The 19,494-nt window shown below is 40.8% G+C and overlaps 1 protein-coding gene across 4 annotated transcripts in view; it reads right to left on the reverse strand.

The window, feature by feature from the left end:
• The window catches only part of vps13b (vacuolar protein sorting 13 homolog B), a 267,108-nt gene extending 249,875 nt beyond the window's left edge, over positions 1–17,233 (reverse strand). For 3 of the 4 annotated variants that reach the window (XM_076148413.1, XM_076148410.1, XM_076148412.1), the window contains exons 1-4: positions 17,141–17,233; positions 16,146–16,304; positions 14,912–15,055; positions 2,377–2,494 (exon numbers count right to left, since the gene is read on the reverse strand). In XM_076148413.1, coding sequence (XP_076004528.1) covers positions 2,377–2,494; positions 14,912–15,055; positions 16,146–16,292 — 409 coding nt within the window. In that variant the 5' untranslated portion in view covers positions 16,293–16,304; positions 17,141–17,233. Of the gene's footprint in view, positions 1–2,376; positions 2,495–14,911; positions 15,056–16,145; positions 16,305–17,125 lie in introns of all 4 variants that reach the window. The other variant, XM_076148411.1, reaches the window with a different exon arrangement.
• Between the last annotated feature and the right edge of the window lie 2,261 nt (positions 17,234–19,494).

The following is a 19,494-nucleotide window of genomic DNA, read 5'->3' on the forward strand; positions in this document are numbered from 1 at the left end:
GTGTTGAATAACTTGACTGACACGCACAATGCCACTACCTCAACCCCATCAAACACCTTTGGGATGAAGTAAAACAGAGCGTGCGAGCCAACATCAGTGTCCATATAGTATACGTTTCTTGGGCCATCTGTCGCCCCCCCACACACTAAAACAGCTTATCACTAATAGACATAGCCAATGGACATGTTATCTTCTCACTGAAGAGGGGGAAATATATCCTGGTTCTCTTCATTGTTTAAGTGCTCTTTTTGTTCTTTGTGTCTTTTCTTTTCTCCCCCTCTGTATTTATAAAAATGAGTGACAATTTGGTTACACAATTATCACTTTGGTACACATATAACCCAAAGGTAGCAGACTCAAAGCCATATTATACTACTATGAAATATTGTCTGAAGTCTTGAAGTCTTGTAAAACAAAACACATTTTCAACAGCATGAATAAGGAATCCAAAAAGAAGAGAGAAATGCAGTTCTCACATGAAGTGGCCACTCATCCCCCGCAAGCAGCAGTAAACATTGTCACATACAGAATTGCCCAAGGTGGAAGCACTTGGTCTTTGGTCGTTGGTCTTTGTGTGGCTACCAATTGCATAGGATATGAAGTAACATCACTATTTTTCACCACAGGAATAATAAGGATAAATGCATTCAACATGTGAGAGCTTAGGGCCAAATGATGGGATGATTGCTGGTGGCTGCTTTTTAGTGTCTGCCTTGTTGTGTTTTGGTTGTTTTGAAGGAGAGGGGAGCAAACACAGATGCAGATGCCAATGACAAGGCAAGGCTTGCATTTGTCCTTTCTTCTTCACCTCCATACACAGTGCTGTCCCCTGTGAGCCACAGACATACACACAGGCAGTGTCTCTGTCCGTTCCTGCCTGCTCGGAGATAAGTGTTGTGGTGCACTGCAGCTGTGATGGATGTGATGAGATCAATGTAAATTTCAAAAGGCATGCGTGTGACATAAGCAATGAAGATAAAAAGCCAGAAGTAAAACATCCAATTCTTGTGTCTGAGTTGGAAACAAAAACATTCAGCACTTCAGTCATTCAGTGTAATAGAACCAATATCCTCCATATTATACATTAATATATCATTGGAAGCTTAGAGTAAGTTTTTAGTTGTGTCATATACTGATTTGACTTGTTATCATGATGCAGAAATACTGATAATCAATATTTTCCTCAGCAGAAACAAATAAACAAAAAGGAAATTAGGAACAGTGGTCTCACAGGACCACAGGTATTCACTGCACGGTACGTAAAACTGTACAAAATTATAGTTTGATCTCTGTAGGTAGGCAGTTAAGATACTCAAGCCAATCCTTTTATCCTGTCTAAGTGGCCATTCATCATCCATTCAGAACGTAACTTACAACTTTGTGCATAGGTTGTCACTCTCCGTGTTACAATGACAAATCCCTGTTCACAGCTAGTAATGACATTTCAAACAATTCCAATGTGCATTGCCTTGAGACGCTCTGCTGTGTGAACTTTATCACAACAACTCCGTCTCCTAGTCAGTTTGTTTTGTGTAAGACTTCCTAAAAAAACATTCATCTGAGTCATTATAGGTTAGTCTTACTCTCTAATTCTGTCTATATTTTTACCTCTACCTTTTGATTAGGAAGGTTGGGATTACAGCAGGCAAACTTCTTCCATACTCTTGTTGAGGTTATGCAACCTTTGACCCCAGAGTTGTCTGTAAAACTGAAACTGAAACCCTGTCCCCCGCTGGGACAATGAGGGCTGTGCACACACACAAACACATATACATTGAGGGGCGCGCACACCTGGGAGGACAAGTTTTGGAGGGAAGCCCAAAGGGAGGTGCTGGGATGTGAGGCACCCTGCTTTAACAGCTGGGGAAAGATATTATCTAATAAAATCAAGCCTGAAAATGGATCCTCCCCAGATAGATGGAGGTTCATACATTCATTTCAGGTATACAGGGACTCAGGGAGTGCTGCCTTATGGCTGGGATTAAGGGTTTTAGACTGTGACCAAGCTCTTAAAGCCGATTCCCCTTCCACAATCCTGTGTTTTCTTCTTTTTTTCCACAATAAAAGCTGTATCTGTTCTTTATATTTTTAAATAACAATTACTACCTTACTTCACTCATTTGCAGTTGCAAAATAAGTCAATAAAACATCTGTTTGTCATTTGATTGGAGGTGTGATAACAGGAAAAGATTAAATCTGCTTCTAAAAGGTCAGTGACCACTTCCAATCAAGTGAGGGGCCATAAAGAGCAAGGCAGGCATGGGATCCAAGGCTCTGTGGGAGACATTTGGTGACTATGATTTATGCCCTATGTCGTAGTAGTCAACAGGGAGGTAGTGTGTATAGGGCCATACTGGCCCTAGAACTATCATTCACCTGGGGGCAGGTCTGGGTCATTGGGTGCAGCCTGCTGGAAGCGACGAGGCTTAGCCACAGCCTTGGAGCTGTCTGAAGCACTGCGGCTGGTGGAGCTGGAACCGCTCTCATGGTCATCCTGACAAATAAACAAACGAGAAGGTCTTTGAGGACAGGTAGTCAGATAAATATACACTCTCTCAACAGCTCTACAGACGATGATTTGATATGTGCAAAGATTACTGATTATGACTAGATTAAGGTAATGCTACAATTACTGTATACAACCTGTGATTACAATCTTACCTTATTCATAATAATATGAAGCTCAGTGGAACTTAACCTTTATTAACAAACCTATACTATATCCTACTATGTACTCATCTCAGTCTGGTTTACTGTTTTGATTCTGGACAGGCACCACAGGTCAGATTAAACTGGATGTAAAATGTTGTTTCATCCATATCAAAGCAAAATACATGTCAAATTACATTGAATCAAATGTATTTGTATAACCCATTATCACATAGGATGTCTCAAAGGGCTTTACAGCAGGCAGACGGATCCCAACGCAACCCAGAGATTTCTAGGAAGATCAGGTAAAACTGCCAAAAACCTTGATGTATAAGGAAAAAACCTTGGGAGAGGCAATTCAAAGAGAGATGCCCTCTGCTCAAACAGCCAGGTGTGAGATGGGAACCGCAGGTAGGAAATACTAAAATACAGGCAGAAAAAACTCAAATACAGCAAAAGATGAAAAACATGGTTCCTGAGAGGGATACTGTGATGACAAATGTGCTAATGCTGCTGATCCAAAATGATGTAAAAATGCACAGTTTTCAGTTAAATTACTTAGCATGTTGTTTAGGGGGTCCCCTAACCCACCCCCACCCATTACATTACATTAAAATCATTTGGCAGACGCTTTTATCCAAAGCGACTTACATTGCATTACACTACCACCCTTCGCAGAGCAATTGAGGGTTCGGTGCCTTGCTCAGGGGCACCTCGGCAGGGACTCGAACCGGCAACCCTTTGGTTCCCGAGCGGAAGCTCTACCCACTGAGCTACTGCCTCCCTGCCCTGCCACCCAATCCCAATGACGGCACCTAATGCCTAAAAACAAGCGAGGGAAAACAAGACTAGACGTTCACATTCAATGAAGACATTTGCCCGCAACAGACAAAACATATTGAGCTTTCCAAAAATAGAAAAGTCAAGAAAAGGTGGAGAGGGTGAAGCATTACCACCCACTTCGATTAGAGATTACTGCAGAGGTGTGACCTTTTCACCGTGTATCTGGACAGAGAGAGTGAGGGATCCCATGTGGTTTGAACTCAAACCAAGGATCAGCATGGCAGAAGTCACCACTTATCATGACTAATACAACAATACAAGTGTCAAACCCATACACGTCAAACTCACTGACATGTACACAAATGAAGTCACATCCTGTTCATACCCTTTCCCCTATGCTATCAACTTCTGGTACTAATAAACCATTACTATTTAATACCAAACAACCATCTATCTCTCTGTGTGTGCTCGAGTAATGAAGATTAGGTTTTAAAGATACTTCATTCATTGCATCAAAAATGCAAAAGACAGTTGAGGGAAGTTTGTAAGAACTTACACGTAGAGGTGTGGTAGTTAACTACTGGAGCACATTACAATTAGAAGCCCTTTCCCTGTAAACTCTCATATCTATGCTTTAAGGAATGCATAGCCCTGCAGGCCAAGAGTACACTGAGTTCAACAACTCAAACTGCCACTAAAGGAGTAGCCTGCCAAGTTTGGCCGAGGTGCAATTAAGCACTCAATGTCACTGTGGGCAGTGAGCAATTCTCCAGGGGTGAAAAATGCCTTTTCAAAAGGAAGCCCTGGGACAAATGAAGCCTGCCTCAGCTGCTGCCGGGTAAACTGATCCTTCCAATGCCATGGCAGGGCACAGGACAGGGAGGGAAGGAGAAAGAAGGAAAGACACAGCCACCAGAAAAGAGGGGGGCAGTGCTGCCTGCAGGCATGTCAACTCAGCTGTTGACCAAAGATGATGGTAGCAAAAAAAGAGAGACAAAGAGATAAATGGATAACAGAGAGAGAAAGTGAGAGCGAAAGAGACCGGAGGACAGCCAAAGGGGAAAAGATGACGCCCTGGCAGTATGAGAGAGAGGCTAGAGGGATCCCATACTCATGGAGGGTTATAGCACAGGAAGGCCAGGCCTGACCTTTGTCCCTGTGCAGATGGCTCAGTAAGGGACCAGGAGCCAGTCTGGAGGGTCAACCCTTATTTGAGCTGCTCAACACATAAGCCCAGCTATGCAACCACCATTTTCCCAGTACAAACAAACAAGCCATGATTCTTGGATACCAGGAACCAGTCATATCTTGACAGTCATTTGTAGATGTAACACAATGCAACTCAAGCCAAACTGTGATGTGAATGAGCAAAGCGTTTGGCTGTGGACAAAAGTTCAGATGTCTGTACTAAATACTTGATGAAGCATGATTGTCTTCAGTTCAATCTTATTTTAAAAGCACATGTTTTCTGTAGAATTGTTTCAAGCATATATTCATTCATAAAATAAGTTAAAATAATTTAGGCTTACTGAAAATAAATGTGGGGTAAATCATACTAATGGCCTTGGTGTCATTTCTTGTCCTTTACAAAGCTTTTACATCAAGATTAATCCTCCTAAAGCTAAACACAACCAACACTGTTTGCTTGTATTGCCCAATTCAACATTTCTGAAAAGTTAAATATTACACTCCTTTTTTCACTCACAAATTACTGAACATTTTTTCAATTGAAGTGAAGCACGAGGGGGAGGAATGGATCACTGGTTAGAAACAGCAGCTGACTCGCCTGAGTCTGCCTCAGGTTCCAAATCCAAACATTTTTAAAACTGGGCAATTTCACACAGTTTCAGTAGATTAATGGGAGCATGCAGAAGAACATTGCAGAGTAAACACAGTCTTTTGTTATTGTTATTTTTCCTCTGCAGGTCACTGACAAACTCATGCTGACATCAAAGCAGCAGGCTGGTGAGTGGAGGCCAGGCAGTGGAGTGTGAACACCTACAGAGTGAGAAAATAAATGAGTGAAACCCGATAGTTCCTTATCTCAGACAGATCACATACCCCCCACCTCCACATCACACATACACAACACAACACATACATCCATACTGTGTCTGACACGTAGAGGCCCTGTCCCCCATGTCAGGTCCTCCATATCACCGTCCCTGGGGAAGGTCCAGCAATCAGCGCGCCCCTTCCTTCTACTAATAACAACTACACACTCACACTAAACATATTGGGCGGTTTTGACTTTCTTGAGAGCAAATAGACAAGCCCTGGAGTACTGGCTGCTAGGAACATTAGGACACACAGAGGATGTGATGGGTTTCAGATTGTGTTCCCTGTAGTACAGATTCAAACCACTGAAAACACTGCAACCATTACACGTCGCATGGCTCATGATTCATTCCTCCAATGAAAACATTGCTTGTGGCCCTTCTTACTCATTCTCTTCTCTCACTCCCCTATTTCTTCATGTCCTCTAGCTGTCCCACCTCCTGTTCTCTCACCTATACTCCTCCCTCCTTCATTTTCATTTTGTCTTTCTATTCATTTTACTCTCATTCCTCTCCACATTGTATTGGTCTTCTTTTTCAGCACATTTCCTCTAATCTTTTTTATCACCCAGCAATTGTTTTTCTACAATTCCACCTCCTTCATCCTTGTCACTGTGCTCCAGGCTTGAAAACTTAAGAGCAGTGAAAAAGGACTAAAAGCTGTAGGGGGGTTCGGTCGTATCCTCCCTCAGAAGAATTTGGGTTGGAAATGTGTTCTAGCGCATTGTGAGTTGAGAACACAAAGAAAACATGTTCATGTAATTGATTCACTATATAACAGTAACATACATGTCCTTTCATACATTACAAATTGTGTTATAGATGTCCCAATGAAACTGATTGCAACTAAAAATACAAAAGGACATAGGATGGGCATAATGACGCAACCAGGAAATCAAGACAACACGATACTTCTCCAGTTGTCCACGCTCAACTGACTCCAGCTCAGTTGTGGCTATCTAAATATCCTTGCTGCGCCTTATACAGGGAAACCCCTTAAAGATACATCAAGGGGATCTTGCAAGTACGATGAGGCTATTTTCCAAGAGAGGTGATTGGTCAAGACGAGGTTCCTGACTATAAGCTCCAACAAAGTCTGGTCAGGACTTCAATTGGTGTAGGGCGCAGGTTACTGTGTGAGTGCCATCAAAAGTGGGTCAGCTTCGTGGCACAGAAAAATCTGACTTGAGCTGCAAAATGGCTGACTAACCCCTGAAAGGTGCTTTGTAGTTCAGGCCCAAGGTAGCATGAGTTTTGAGCAAGTAGTAGGGTGTGTTAATAAGCAGGGCCACATGACATGGCTCTCCAATAGTAACCACTTGGGAGCAGTGCAATAGGCTAAGAACTCAATCTAGTACGTAGTCTAACACCTTCCTTACTGTATTAGCAGCAAAATAGTAAAAGTTTAACTTGGGTACAGGAGAAGCACTCTTGGCAGAACCGTCCTGCATGACATCACATCCAGTACTGTTGTGAATCCTCCGGGTTCAGAGGGAAATAGTTTAGTAATTGTCCATTCTCTTTCTTTGACAGGTGAATTGGAATATTTTCCATGTCTCTGCTCTCCCTCTCTTTAATGAGAGTTAGTTATATACATGCTATATACCGTATATAGTGTATAGCTATGTCCTAACTGTTATAATCTGAATGATCAATAAAAAAAAATAATGTTGCAAAATGAATGGTGCAATGTTTGGCTAACAAGATTTCTTTGCTATTCCATTATGACGTCCAAAGTAAGACCGTGTTGCCGTGATGGACTTTGGACTGACTGCCTCAATTCCAGCTTTGCCCATCATTTCATACATAACTCGAGGCACATGATCAAAGACATAAGCACATAAGCATAAGCATCAGCCTTTAAGAAAAGCATGCAGTGTCTGAGGCTTCTCTGATAACTTAATTGCACAAGTAAGATGCAGCTCGAAGGCACGTACGTCACAGGCAAGTGTTCTTGGAGAATACCAAGGTTCTGAGAACCAGCAAGATAGAGTAAATCAAACAGAGAAATAGGAGAGGACTTTCCATCAATGTTGAGAAATACCAAAGTCCTATTGCAAGAGGTTTGAGTATGAAAGCAGAATTCAGCAGGCCTTATGTTTGTGTAGCATTTTTATACCAGATTCCACAATGACTGAAGAACTGTCAAAGATCATCAGCTTCTCAATTGTCTCATCAGTTGAATGAAGCAATGTTTCACGGAATGAAATCAACCATAGACCATAGAGATAGTTGCCAAAAGCCAGCTTGGGGTCCTCTCCTTGCTTCCACTGTGATAACCATTCAGCCAGAACAATGGAAAAGAATCATTATCTCAATTTCTAAACGCTCTTTTCTGTCAGCTGGAAATGATAGCATATCATAATATTGGGAGCAATTACAACTCAATTATAATGTGTAAATTCTTAACCTGTTGGTCATTTTAAAGAAGCAATGTGTTCAATGTCAAGCCAAGATGATACACTCCTTCAAGTTGGAATGTTTATTATCTTTTCCACTAACCATATGCCTTCTCCAACACAATCTCGATTTCTTCTCTCCTCTACCATGGAGAGTGACATGTTGTGCGATTATTCATATTACATTCTTCTTCTCTTACACACACATTACAGGGGCCCTAGCTGGCCAAGATAAAAGCAAACACCACCAATTGTGGCACACTCTGGGGCAAGGGAAATACCACTTATCAAAAACCCACCCAACATTTACAGCAAGGAACTACTTCTGAAATTAGCAGAACTCCTGTGCCTTCAAGGAGCTTAACATGTCAAACACAAAATCTTGTGGGATATATCAAAAGGAGAGATCAAGGTTTATATTCTGTTGCTACTGTCTGGCTCTACATAAGTGATTTTATAGGCTAGAAGGGTCCTGCCTTATATGGCTGCATCATTTCTATGATAAGCAAGGAATCATGGACAGGTGACAGGGGTGAGGATATGCTAAAGATAAATAGACATCAAATGCGGACCACACCCAGTTTGTGTAACATGGGAGTCATAAAAGCCTTTCTTTCTTTACAAAGACATAACACACAGAGACCCCCAGTTACTGTGGGAGTCTTTCTGTCTCTCTCAAACAATTAGAAAATGTCAAATGTCTCCATCTCTCTGAAAGTAGTTCTCGGCATGGGACATGGGAAGTGCAGTGAAAATTGGGCCAACTCTCACAGCTCTAGCCTATGGAGAACACCAACGCTAAATGAAAGTCTGTTGTGTTAGAAAAGTCTGCACCACCTCTGTGTGAGCACATAGTAACAGGAAGCAGGCCTAGTTACAAAAAAGAGCTTAAAACAGTTTAAACATAATAGTTCACCATTAAAAAACATTAAATAGCTGGGCAATACCAGCAAACAGTGGAAGTCACCACCACATCGTGACACCACTGTCAACAAGCTTATCACTTTTACCAAACAAACCAGGACATTTCATTTATGGAAAATATGGAATCGTCATCGTCATTTTGAAGTTGAAACCCAACAGAGTCCTAGAACACAGCAGCTCATTCCAGCAGCTCATTCCCATTGTAACACAATGGTAAACATGCCCCTGTCCCAACATTTTCACCCTCTCATAACGATTTAAAAAATCCTCTGGTAGAATCAGAATCAGAATAATCAATCGGAAATCTTTGACCATCTCCTTTGTTTTTAGAGCATGAAGCTCCAGCTTGTTCTGCCTGCACCAATTCACCAGACGGTCAATCTCCCGCCTGTAGGCGGACTCATCTTTATCACAGATGAGTCCAATGAGGGTGGTGTCGTCCACAAACTTCAAGAGCTGGACTGACTGATGACTGGAGGTGCAGTCATTGGTGTACAAGCAGAAGAGCATAGGGGAAAGAAGGCAGCCCTGAGGGGAACCGGTGCTGATGCTGCGTGAGTCCGAGACGTGTTTCCCAGCTTCACGTGCTGCTTCCTGTCAGTCAGGAAGTCTGTGATCCACCTGCAGGTGGAGTCGGGCACGTGAAGCTGGGAGAGCTTGTCCTTCAGCAGTGATGGGATGATGGTGTTGAAGGCAGAGCTGAAGTCAACAAACAGGATCCTGGCGTAGGTTCCTGTGGAGTCCAGGTGCCGGAGCGTGAAGTAAAGGGCCATGTTGATGGCGTCGTCTACAGACTTTGTACGCGATCTGCAGGGGGTCCAGGAGGGGGTCCAGGAGGGATTTCAGGTGGGGCAACACCAGGCGCTCAAAGGACTTCATGACTACAGAGGTCTGTAGTCGTTAAGTCTTGTGAAATCATTCATCTATTTCTGGTATTTGTTTCTCATCAGTACACTTGCTGTAACTTCCAAAATGCCTGAGGAGTCTACATTGTGCCAACATCACTTCAATTTGATCATAACAGTTAAAGATGGGTCTGGTTACAGCTACGGGGGGTTGGATTCAGGAGAATAGAATCTCCAAAGCTCCAAGCCTTCGCTCTCTGAATCCTTCATCCTGAAGAGAAGGCCCTGCTGAGCTGATGATCAGAAGAGATTTATGGTGCAATCTCTGTAAGCCGTTTGCTCCCTGCGAGCTAAACAATCAAAGGCAAGGTTTCCGGATGGCATTGGGACAGAGATTATTCAGTTTGGGGTATCTGATTACAAACATCTATAAGCTCTGTTTTTTTACATGTTTAACTTGACTTCACTTTCTTCCTTTGTGTTTTGTAACTTGTGAAAGAAAAGCACAAGGAGAATGTGCCTCTTTCTAGATGAATAAAAACATACATTACACAGGCTGCCAGTAAAGCCAAATATGGTTTGTTTTGATAAAATAGACAACTTAATTGCAGAAAACTGTCCCAAAGTGAGAAGAGAAGATTTGTTACTCTGCAACATCCCAATTTCCAAAGAAAGCCAGGGATAAATAGAACAGCATAACACAACTGCCTGTAACTACAACACCCTACAATGTTTAAAGGCTTTGTGTGTAATCGAGAATCAAGGTACATATGTACATCTGTACTAAATTAGTTTTCGGAATTGGTGGAATAACAGCTTAAGTTCCTAATTCACATGTAATATCCATTATTTAGGAGAAGTGAAGTTTGGTGGTGTGAAGCCCTAAAATAGTTTGGAAGGAGAGTGACCCTATGCCAAACCAAAAAGGTTCAAAGGCACCTCCCTAAATCATCTTGAGGCAATGCATCAATTAGAACCTCCACATCAGTGGCAAATGTACCCAGCAGCTACAAAACTCACACCAAGCAGTGAACTGAGCCAAAACCAAAATAAGACCTTCTTGAAAAACCTAATCCCTTATCTTTGTGTCGTAAAGAATAAGGAATAATCACACTCTAATGTTGTGATCCAGTGACCGTACCGTCTATCCAGCTCCTTTCCTCGTCTCTACTGGCCACAACTTTCTATCTATTTCCATGCCACACCACAACAACAATGCCACCTAATTATACAAGCCAAATAAAGATTGGTTTGGTTTGGGGAAGGTTTTGAAGGTCCCTGCTATCTCCTTCTATGAGAAAGATTCCAACATCGATAGATCCTTATGAGATCTATTAACAACTCCATAGGACTTCTGGACAGAGAGTAGACAGATTTAAAACCAAGGTTTCAGCCTGCACTTTTCCGATTGTTTTCTAATTTAGATCGGAGTAGGATCAAACAGATCCCTCATATCAAGTAGCTCAAGAGAGACCACATAATGCAGGCCTTTGCACAAGAAGAAAAACTTCAACTTCACTACTACAAGACCCTTTGATCCCCATGACCAATCTCCTGTTACATGCACTAAACTACTACCATTGTAAAAATATGGACGTAAGCTCTTCATGAATATGAAGAATGATAAAATGGAGGGGGGTTGCAAACAAAAGAAACCATTTACTGATATTCAAATATTGTCTGCAGCCTTAATAAGGAACAAAATGACAAAGCTATCTCCATTTGTTTCAGAGAACACATACATAGGACCCGCACAACGCACACATATAGAACTCAATCTGTTAAATACTGTTAAAAGTAATGTCAAAAACACATATTCTTTAGCCATATTTTCTGCACTAAAAGTCGTCTTTAGAGCTTATTTGACTCAATAACACTGTCAGTAGGAGCTGTAATCTACAACTCCAAATTTCCCCATTTTTGCTGGATGTTTGCTTGGTGCTTTGCAGATGGGCCGTACTGAGCTATTTGAATATCCCTAATATTAAACAGTTCCTCTCAAGGGGAAACAGGAACATTTAGAAGCTCCAAATAATTCTGGTCAAATTACACAAGCCTTAATAAACATCAAAAGACCTACGGGTGTTTTTACAGGCCAGTGCTCAGGCTTTAACTGTAATTATGAAAACAAACCATATTAATTATATCATTTATCATTTCCACACCTTGGCTACATGAGGCCCACCACTCAGTTCCTCTCTCTACTGGTCTCTACTCCTAAATCTACCAAAGCCTTACATCTGAGAGTTTTTTATCAATCTTTTTTAAAAATCCTTTAGGGAACCATCCAAAAGACTTGGGGGAGAGGTGTCATATTCAAATGTCCCTACAGTATACTAAACTGTCTCCATCTCTGCAATAACCTTATTCAAACTGGGTCTGGGCCCACTCTTTATGTACATGATGTACAAACTCAAGGGAAATATTATTACAAATATATGCCAGTTTTGTATTACTACAAAAACTTACTACAAAGCTGGCATCATAAGGTTCCACAAACCTTTCCCTTCAATCAAAGACATTCCCTCAGTTGAATGACAGGGACACTGCCACCAAACAATACGTGCGTGCGTGCGTGCGTGCGTGCGTGCGTGCGTGCGTGCGTGCGTGCGTGCACACACATAATATAAATATAATACGTTGGGTTGTTTTGGGACCCCCCCATACAGAAAAGAAAAGATGTGGCTCATTTAAATTCCTCTTGCAAGAAGGACCTCAGCTGTAAGCTTGGCTTTGCTCCAAATTATGTCTCACGGGTGTACATACCATTGAATCATTTGTCCAAATGTCGTTTGCAATTCCATCAAAACCTTTTCTTTACTGGGAGTCTTTTAGAAAACATCTGTAACAAATATTTGTTTAGAGACTACATGTATTACCCAGTACTTCATGACCTTAAGCTGTGCACCAAGCATAAAAAACAAGTTTAAATTTCCACTAAACTAGAAACCTGATCACTTGAGCAGTAGCCACCTGCATAGACTGATATTTACCATTAGTTCTGGGCAGCTCAAGCTCATGTGTTACAAATCTTTTTGCCGCAGTCTATATAATTAGCTGTAATTGACTTCCCTTGAAATGTGTTTCTTCTTGGACATCTGGCCTTGAAACTTCAACCTTACCATACAGGCCAGCACTGAGCTCCACTTTCAAGTTTGCAAACTGCATGGGTGGCAAAGGTAGGACAGGGCTCGTCTGCAAATGAATCTAAGAAAAACATCTTTCGTAGATAAGATAAGATAAGAAATGTGAGATAGGATAAAACTTAATTTATCCCAAGGGAAATTGCTGGGCACACTTAAAAACATTTGCATCCAATGCCATATTTAATAATATAATATTTCTCTTAAAACACTGCTTTCATGTTCCTATTGTTCTAAAAATTATAATCATAATAATCATAATAATAATAATAATAATTATCATTATTCTTATTCTTATTATTACTATTATTAGTAATCATCGTTTGCGGTATTATTGTGTTTTCCAGCTAGCCATTCAAGGAGAGGGAATCTCTCTTTGAATTGCCTCTCCCATGGTTTTTGCCTTTTCTTTATACAGGTTATTCTTCCTCGAGAACCCTGGGCTGGATTGGGAACCATGTGCTGTTGTGGGCCTGTAAATCCCATCGTTCATGGTGATCTGAGCACAAATGACTGCTAAGTTATAAGGACAAGATGATGGACATGGTATCTTGTGACACAGGAGGGCTGATTTGACAGAAATCTCAAATTGTTTTTTAGAACGTAATGAAATACTCTTGTTCATAAGAGGTCGGGTTAATGCTAAATAAGGAGATAGCAAAGTACTTAATACCAGTTGGCAAGTAACTACTCTGATCTCAATGAAGCCGTCCATCTGAGCAACAAATGTGCTGAGTGAGAGCTCTGTCTTCTAGTGATGGAACTGGCAAAACTGAACCAACCACTTCTGAACTGCAAAAATGTGGGGAAAACAATAGCTAATAGCTGTTTTAAGTTGGACTCCATCTGCTTCAAAGAATAAAGGCATGTGGATCTCTTGATAACTTGAGAAAGCATTTGCAAATGGTTAGTTCTGGTAGTATGAATGACAACACACTTTCATTCCCAAACTTTCAAATGTGCTCCTCATTTAGGAGTGTCCTTACAGCACATGCCAACTCTGGGTTCTTTCCTCCCAGAAGCTTTTGAAAATGTAGATCAAAATACAAATGACTGTTTAAAGGACATTATTTCATTCTTTCAACCCAGCGAGGCAGTGATTGATTTGGTTTCGGTTCTTTGTTTTGTTTCCTGTTTTCCTGAGAGTCCTCTTTGGCCCAGACTCTGAACACTGAAGAGTCATTAAGCATGGATGGGTTAAGATGATCCGGGAAATTTAATATCAAGTGTGACAGATTGTATTTAATGCTATGGAAATATTTAACACCATTATACTGACATTACCGTGGCTACCACAAGCAATTTCAGTATCTCAAACATGTAGACCTTTGCCATTTTGTGCAGTATAGTCCCCTAATCCCACTGCATTAACATGACCTTTCTTCATTCTGAACACACATAGTTAAATCTTCTTGTTAGTACAATGGTGAAGTCCTCTTTTCCTTTTGCTGTCAGCCGGCTAACATCTTCCAATGTAGTTCACTTTGATATTTGTGCCAATACTTATTGTAAGACAAACCAGTTGCTAAGATATCTGCTGCTCAACAGCATCAATGTAGAATTATAATTATTTGCAATTCAGTGCTGGGGTTGATTATATTGATGGCGATGAAGCAACTGCAGAGGGTCTGTCTAAGCCAAAAGCCTGAAGGTTTAATGTGGGTCATTACTTTTAATGCTCTTCATAACATTTAGATTACAACCATTATTTTCAGGAAAATGTTTCAAATGTACAAGAAATGGCAGTAACTGTTTTAAAAATAACAAAAAGTACAAAGGGAAAGTAAACTGTTAGGCTATGGTTTCTATTCATGTGATACGGTTTGACCGCAACAGACTGATTGGACATTTTGCCTCACCGACTTCACAAAGCAAAGCTTACTGAGTTCCAACAAGCTCAGCATGCCTCCAACTACAAATAAATCAGCATTAATTTATCAAAACAAAGACGATGATACATGTTCTTGGAAACATTGAAAAAAGATTAAGAAAGCTTCACTTTGGAAGGAAGGAGAATCTCACATAAATAACAAAGAAGATGTGGTCAGCAGTCTTTTGGACCTGTGGTGGAATCAGAGATAACATGCTTTTCATACTAGTAAAGAACAAACCTGCGCTCCATCCCTTAGCTTGAGGATGCACTCCATAGTGTTGATGGTGATGACGACTGGCTCAGAGCCCAGCTTGGTCCAGGGTACATGGATACGCAGCTCATGGATGTGACCACTCATAAAGGTGAAGGGCAACTTCAGCTCCTGTAAACAGGCAAATACATCCTAAGATGAAACCAAAACACAATATAAAACTATATAGTGAGATAAGGTGCCATCTGTGATGCAGAGAACACGGCAATCACACATGACAATATGATTACTGATGTTTCAAGAACATTGGGAGCTTGCCATTTAACATTTGAAGACAAGGGGGAAGTAAAAACAATGGCTGCAGAAGACAGATTTGTCACACATTCAACAAAACCAGTCAGATTTCCTCATATGCTGAAGAATCAGTCTCCTGCATCGAGACTCTTCTCTGTATCAGAATGACTTCCGTGAAACCAGACTGCATACACAAAGGCTTCACATGTCTCCCCTGAGCTCAAAAGGAAAACCCAAACATATTCCTGAGGAAAATTGTCATGCTGTCTGCCCGATGTTTCCCCACAATGTTTCCCTTAAAACTTACTTTGTATGATTTGTAATTGCTTCTTTGTATCCAAGACATTGCCCACATTCAGTATAACAAAGCAAACTGCAAAGGGAAGCTGTTTTCAATAAAAACTTTCATCACAATCTCTTGAGTTAGTGTTTTGATCTGCTCTTCAGAAGCAGCCAGAGCCCACTCAAGAGAACAGAAATGTCTTTCATCTCATCACCAATGTAAAAAAGGACACTGTGTCAAAATATCACTGCAGAGCAAAATATCAGGGTTAATCTGTCAAGACCCAAGAAAACAATGAACTGATAAAAAGATCTCGCAGGCTCGCTAAATAGTATTGTTGTAATTAATTTCTGATTGAAAAATATATGGATTCTCTATCGCCAAAAAAGGAAAGTGAAGGGAAAACCCTTTTTTTGAAGTCTGAGAGTCTCAATAAAAAAATGTAAGTGTAAAATGTTTTATATGTGCGATATGAAAACAGAGACACCAATGGCAACATGAACAGAGCAACAAGCTTGTGTAGTATAATATTGGCCAAAAAGTCAGTAGAACATTTTCTCCCATTTCTCTCCCATCCTTCAGAACTCCATGGGACTGTTGCAAAAACAAAAGTCTATTTTGCTATATAACGTAAAAATACCACTGTAATTTCGTGAAACAGTACACAACTCCACATCGCAATACCTGTTCAAGCACATCCAGTTTCAGATCCAGTTTGCTGAGGACCACATCCCCTCCCCAGAGAGACAGCTGCAGATCAGATGGCTTCAGATTCTTGATGTACTTGTTCACATAGCTCATCAGGAGCGGGGTCACATACGACTCCAACATCTTCTCCCTGCCCTGAGCACAAACAACAAATACAGGACTGCCATATCATTCAATGTCATGTCATCATTAGTACTACTAAATGAGGTGACAATAAAGGGAATCTTGAATGATATGCTACAAGTTTTCAACTCAACTCTGCCAAACCCACTGGTGACTCTGTTGCTACTTTATCATTCTGTATGTACACATTTTGTTCAAACCAACTGGACTTTCATTTGTGTTTAAACTACATTCACATGACAACTATGCCTGAATTTGGGGGAAATGTGTATGAATGTATTCAAAAGACATCTAGAACAGGCGAAATTGTGAGCAACAGTTTAAGAGGATAACGTGTGTACTAGTATGTTCTAATCTTGTAATAATATGTCATTACAAACTGTGTCACAGTGACAGGTCAAACTTATTCTATCATTTTCCAAGGCAAGCACAGGAAAAAAGTTTGTAGTCATGCAGGGTCAGAGAAAGGCTCACTTGTAGCTTTCCCCATGAACACACAGGAAAATAGACCTGAATTAGCCTGCTAGCTGATATTGCTTCACTTTAAAAGCGTGCGGCTACCTACAGACACTCGTTAGTAAGTCCATGCACCAATGCATATCAGTGGGCCAAAATATATGTCAGTCCTTAAGATAAGATACTCATGTGCAATGAAGTTATTTAGACCGGAGTGTCTACCTGTGCTGTCCTGTCATTATAAAAGAAAACACTGCTGCAGCGCCAAGGAGCTAAGCTAGCACCTTAGCTTAGCAGCAGTTAACTTCGTTTTAAATTCATTTGCAGCACAGTAAAAGCGCAGGGCCATGGGTAATACTCATGCGAAAACTATTTACTGGATTGTCGCGAACCTCCGTAAGTTGTTTCTTGAAGTCAGAGTTTTATAATAACAGATTCATCCCGTTAGCTGAAGTTAGCCGCGTCCCCCACTGGTCTCAGGCAAACGTCATCAGTAAACACCAACGCGGCTTCCGTCACCGTGTCCTGGTGTTGCCTTCACGGCTGTCGGACAGTGTGCAACTCAGACGTCAGAGCGCTTGACGGTTAAAAGATAACGTATGTACTATGTACTTAGGCACGACTGGTTGGAAAGCTGAACTGTGACGATGAGACGACTGGTTATTTTAAAATATTAGTAAAATCGGCACAAACCTAATTATGAGATTATGTGAAAAAATACAATACAATAATTATATGGAAATTAAAAAATAACGATGCCATTTCATGTTTTAAAAAATGTTGATCTCCTGACCAATGCACCTGACAGCAAGACTTGACCAACAGAACAGGAAGACACCATTACACTTCTTTGTCATTTCCTTCTCCAGCCTCTCGACCGCGCCTCCAACCCTTATTTGTCTCACCTTTGGGACGGTTCTGAATAACATTAGGTATTTACTACCACATTGTCATTGCCGGCTTAATGTCGAATATACGAATAGCATTATCTAAATCGTAGCCTCACACCCGACGACTTCCCTCTGACATTAATCCTGAGCAAATAAGGCCCACAAGGTCTTCTTGTCAGTCACACAAACCTGGGAGGACTTGTGAAGCTCGGACAGACTGCATATTGATGGAAATCTGATAAAGTATCGCCATAATGCGGAGCTCCGCAACTTGATTTTCCCTGCTGTTCACACAAGAACATTTTATTGGAAATACACAGTCAGAAAAGGATATTAGTGTAAGAATAGATTTGTCAACGCCTTGTCGCTCTTTCGATGCAGGATCCTGTGACCCAGAACTGATCGCCTACGAGCCTTCTCTATCTCAAAATCGATCGGAAAATACACCTAGGCTATGTTCTCTAGTGTATTTCAGTGCAAGAAAAGCCGCAATACCAAATGCATTCGCTGTGTTCCAAAACAAAGCATTTCCTCTCCATGTAACCTGTAACTGTGTCCTTGTTATGTAGCCTCCTGCCACCAAGTCGTTAGGTCGCTTTATATTTTGTGTGTGCGTGTGTGTGTGTGTGTGTGTGTGTGTGTGTGTGTGTGTGTGTGTGTGTGTGTGTGTGTGTGTGTGTGTCCTAACAATTAGAAAGATCCTTTGTCATTGTCTGTTTCTTTACAGATGCATCCTGTTTATTCAAATTGACTTGAACTGTTTTCTTGAAGTTATGGAGCCATGGTGCTAGAAATAATCAAATCAATTTTTGCAGAGGTCATAGGGCTCAAATGGAGATGAAATGGAGTAGAAAGGCCTGCTGCCTCTTCTCTGCAGGCACATGAAGCCTCAGAGGACACAGGTCACCTGTGAAGTGTGAGCCACTCTGTGACTCTTCACTCTTTGTATGCATGTGTAAGAGCGTGTGAGAGCGAGTTAGTGTCGTTGTATTCATTTCACGCCAGATATGCCCAGTAAAAACTGTGACTTCGATGTTTGTTATGATACGATAAATTATGATATTAGTTAGAGGATGCAATAATATCATGTCAGCCCAAATAAGCCAGTAAATACATGCTATGGTCTTGTCAGTAATGATAATAACAAAAATAATAATAAAGGAATAAGAAACTGGTCCACTGTTTTTCCGTCAGACTAAAGCATCGACAAATGAAAATAAAAGAGCAAAACAAACTCAGAAATGTTAAGATTCCGACTTGAACCACGTCCTCCCAGATTCCTGGACACCAGACCGGATTGCATTCTTTTCCAATTCCGTTAATACAGTCAACGTTTTATATTTTCTGCTGTAGCTTGACCGTATAACAATGTTACTTATGAGGAAGAAAATATAGATTTAGGATTAGAATTAGGTCAAGGCAGGCCGGTAGATTTAATTATTGACAATTGAATAATTATCGGCTAAATTAGATATAAAACTGTTTTTCAAGATGTTTTTTATTATTACAGTTGTTGTTGTTGTTGTCGTTGTTGTTGCTGCTGCTGTTGCTGTTGCTGCTGCTGGTTGTGGTGATGATGATGATGGTGATGATGATTATTAGTATTAGTATTTGCAATATTCGAATGGGTCACACATTTTCGAAACTTTTCTAATTTTTAATAATCGTATCTATAATTGTTTAGTAAATCAACTTCCTAATCCTCCGAAAATAACTTTCTATCATGTAATGATAATTACTTAATTATTAATTCATGAGGAAACTCATGAATTAATACATTGATACTAACCTGCCGCGCATAATAGACTTCAGCAGCAGTGAGCGTCTTTTTAAATTGCATACCGCTATTGTAAGCA

The sequence above is a fragment of the Genypterus blacodes genome, unplaced genomic scaffold (genome assembly GCF_046128005.1).
Source record: "Genypterus blacodes isolate CSIRO-AG114 ecotype Tasmania unplaced genomic scaffold, CSIRO-AGI_Gbla_v1 ptg000040l_1, whole genome shotgun sequence".
NCBI classification, from domain to species: domain Eukaryota; kingdom Metazoa; phylum Chordata; class Actinopteri; order Ophidiiformes; family Ophidiidae; genus Genypterus; species Genypterus blacodes.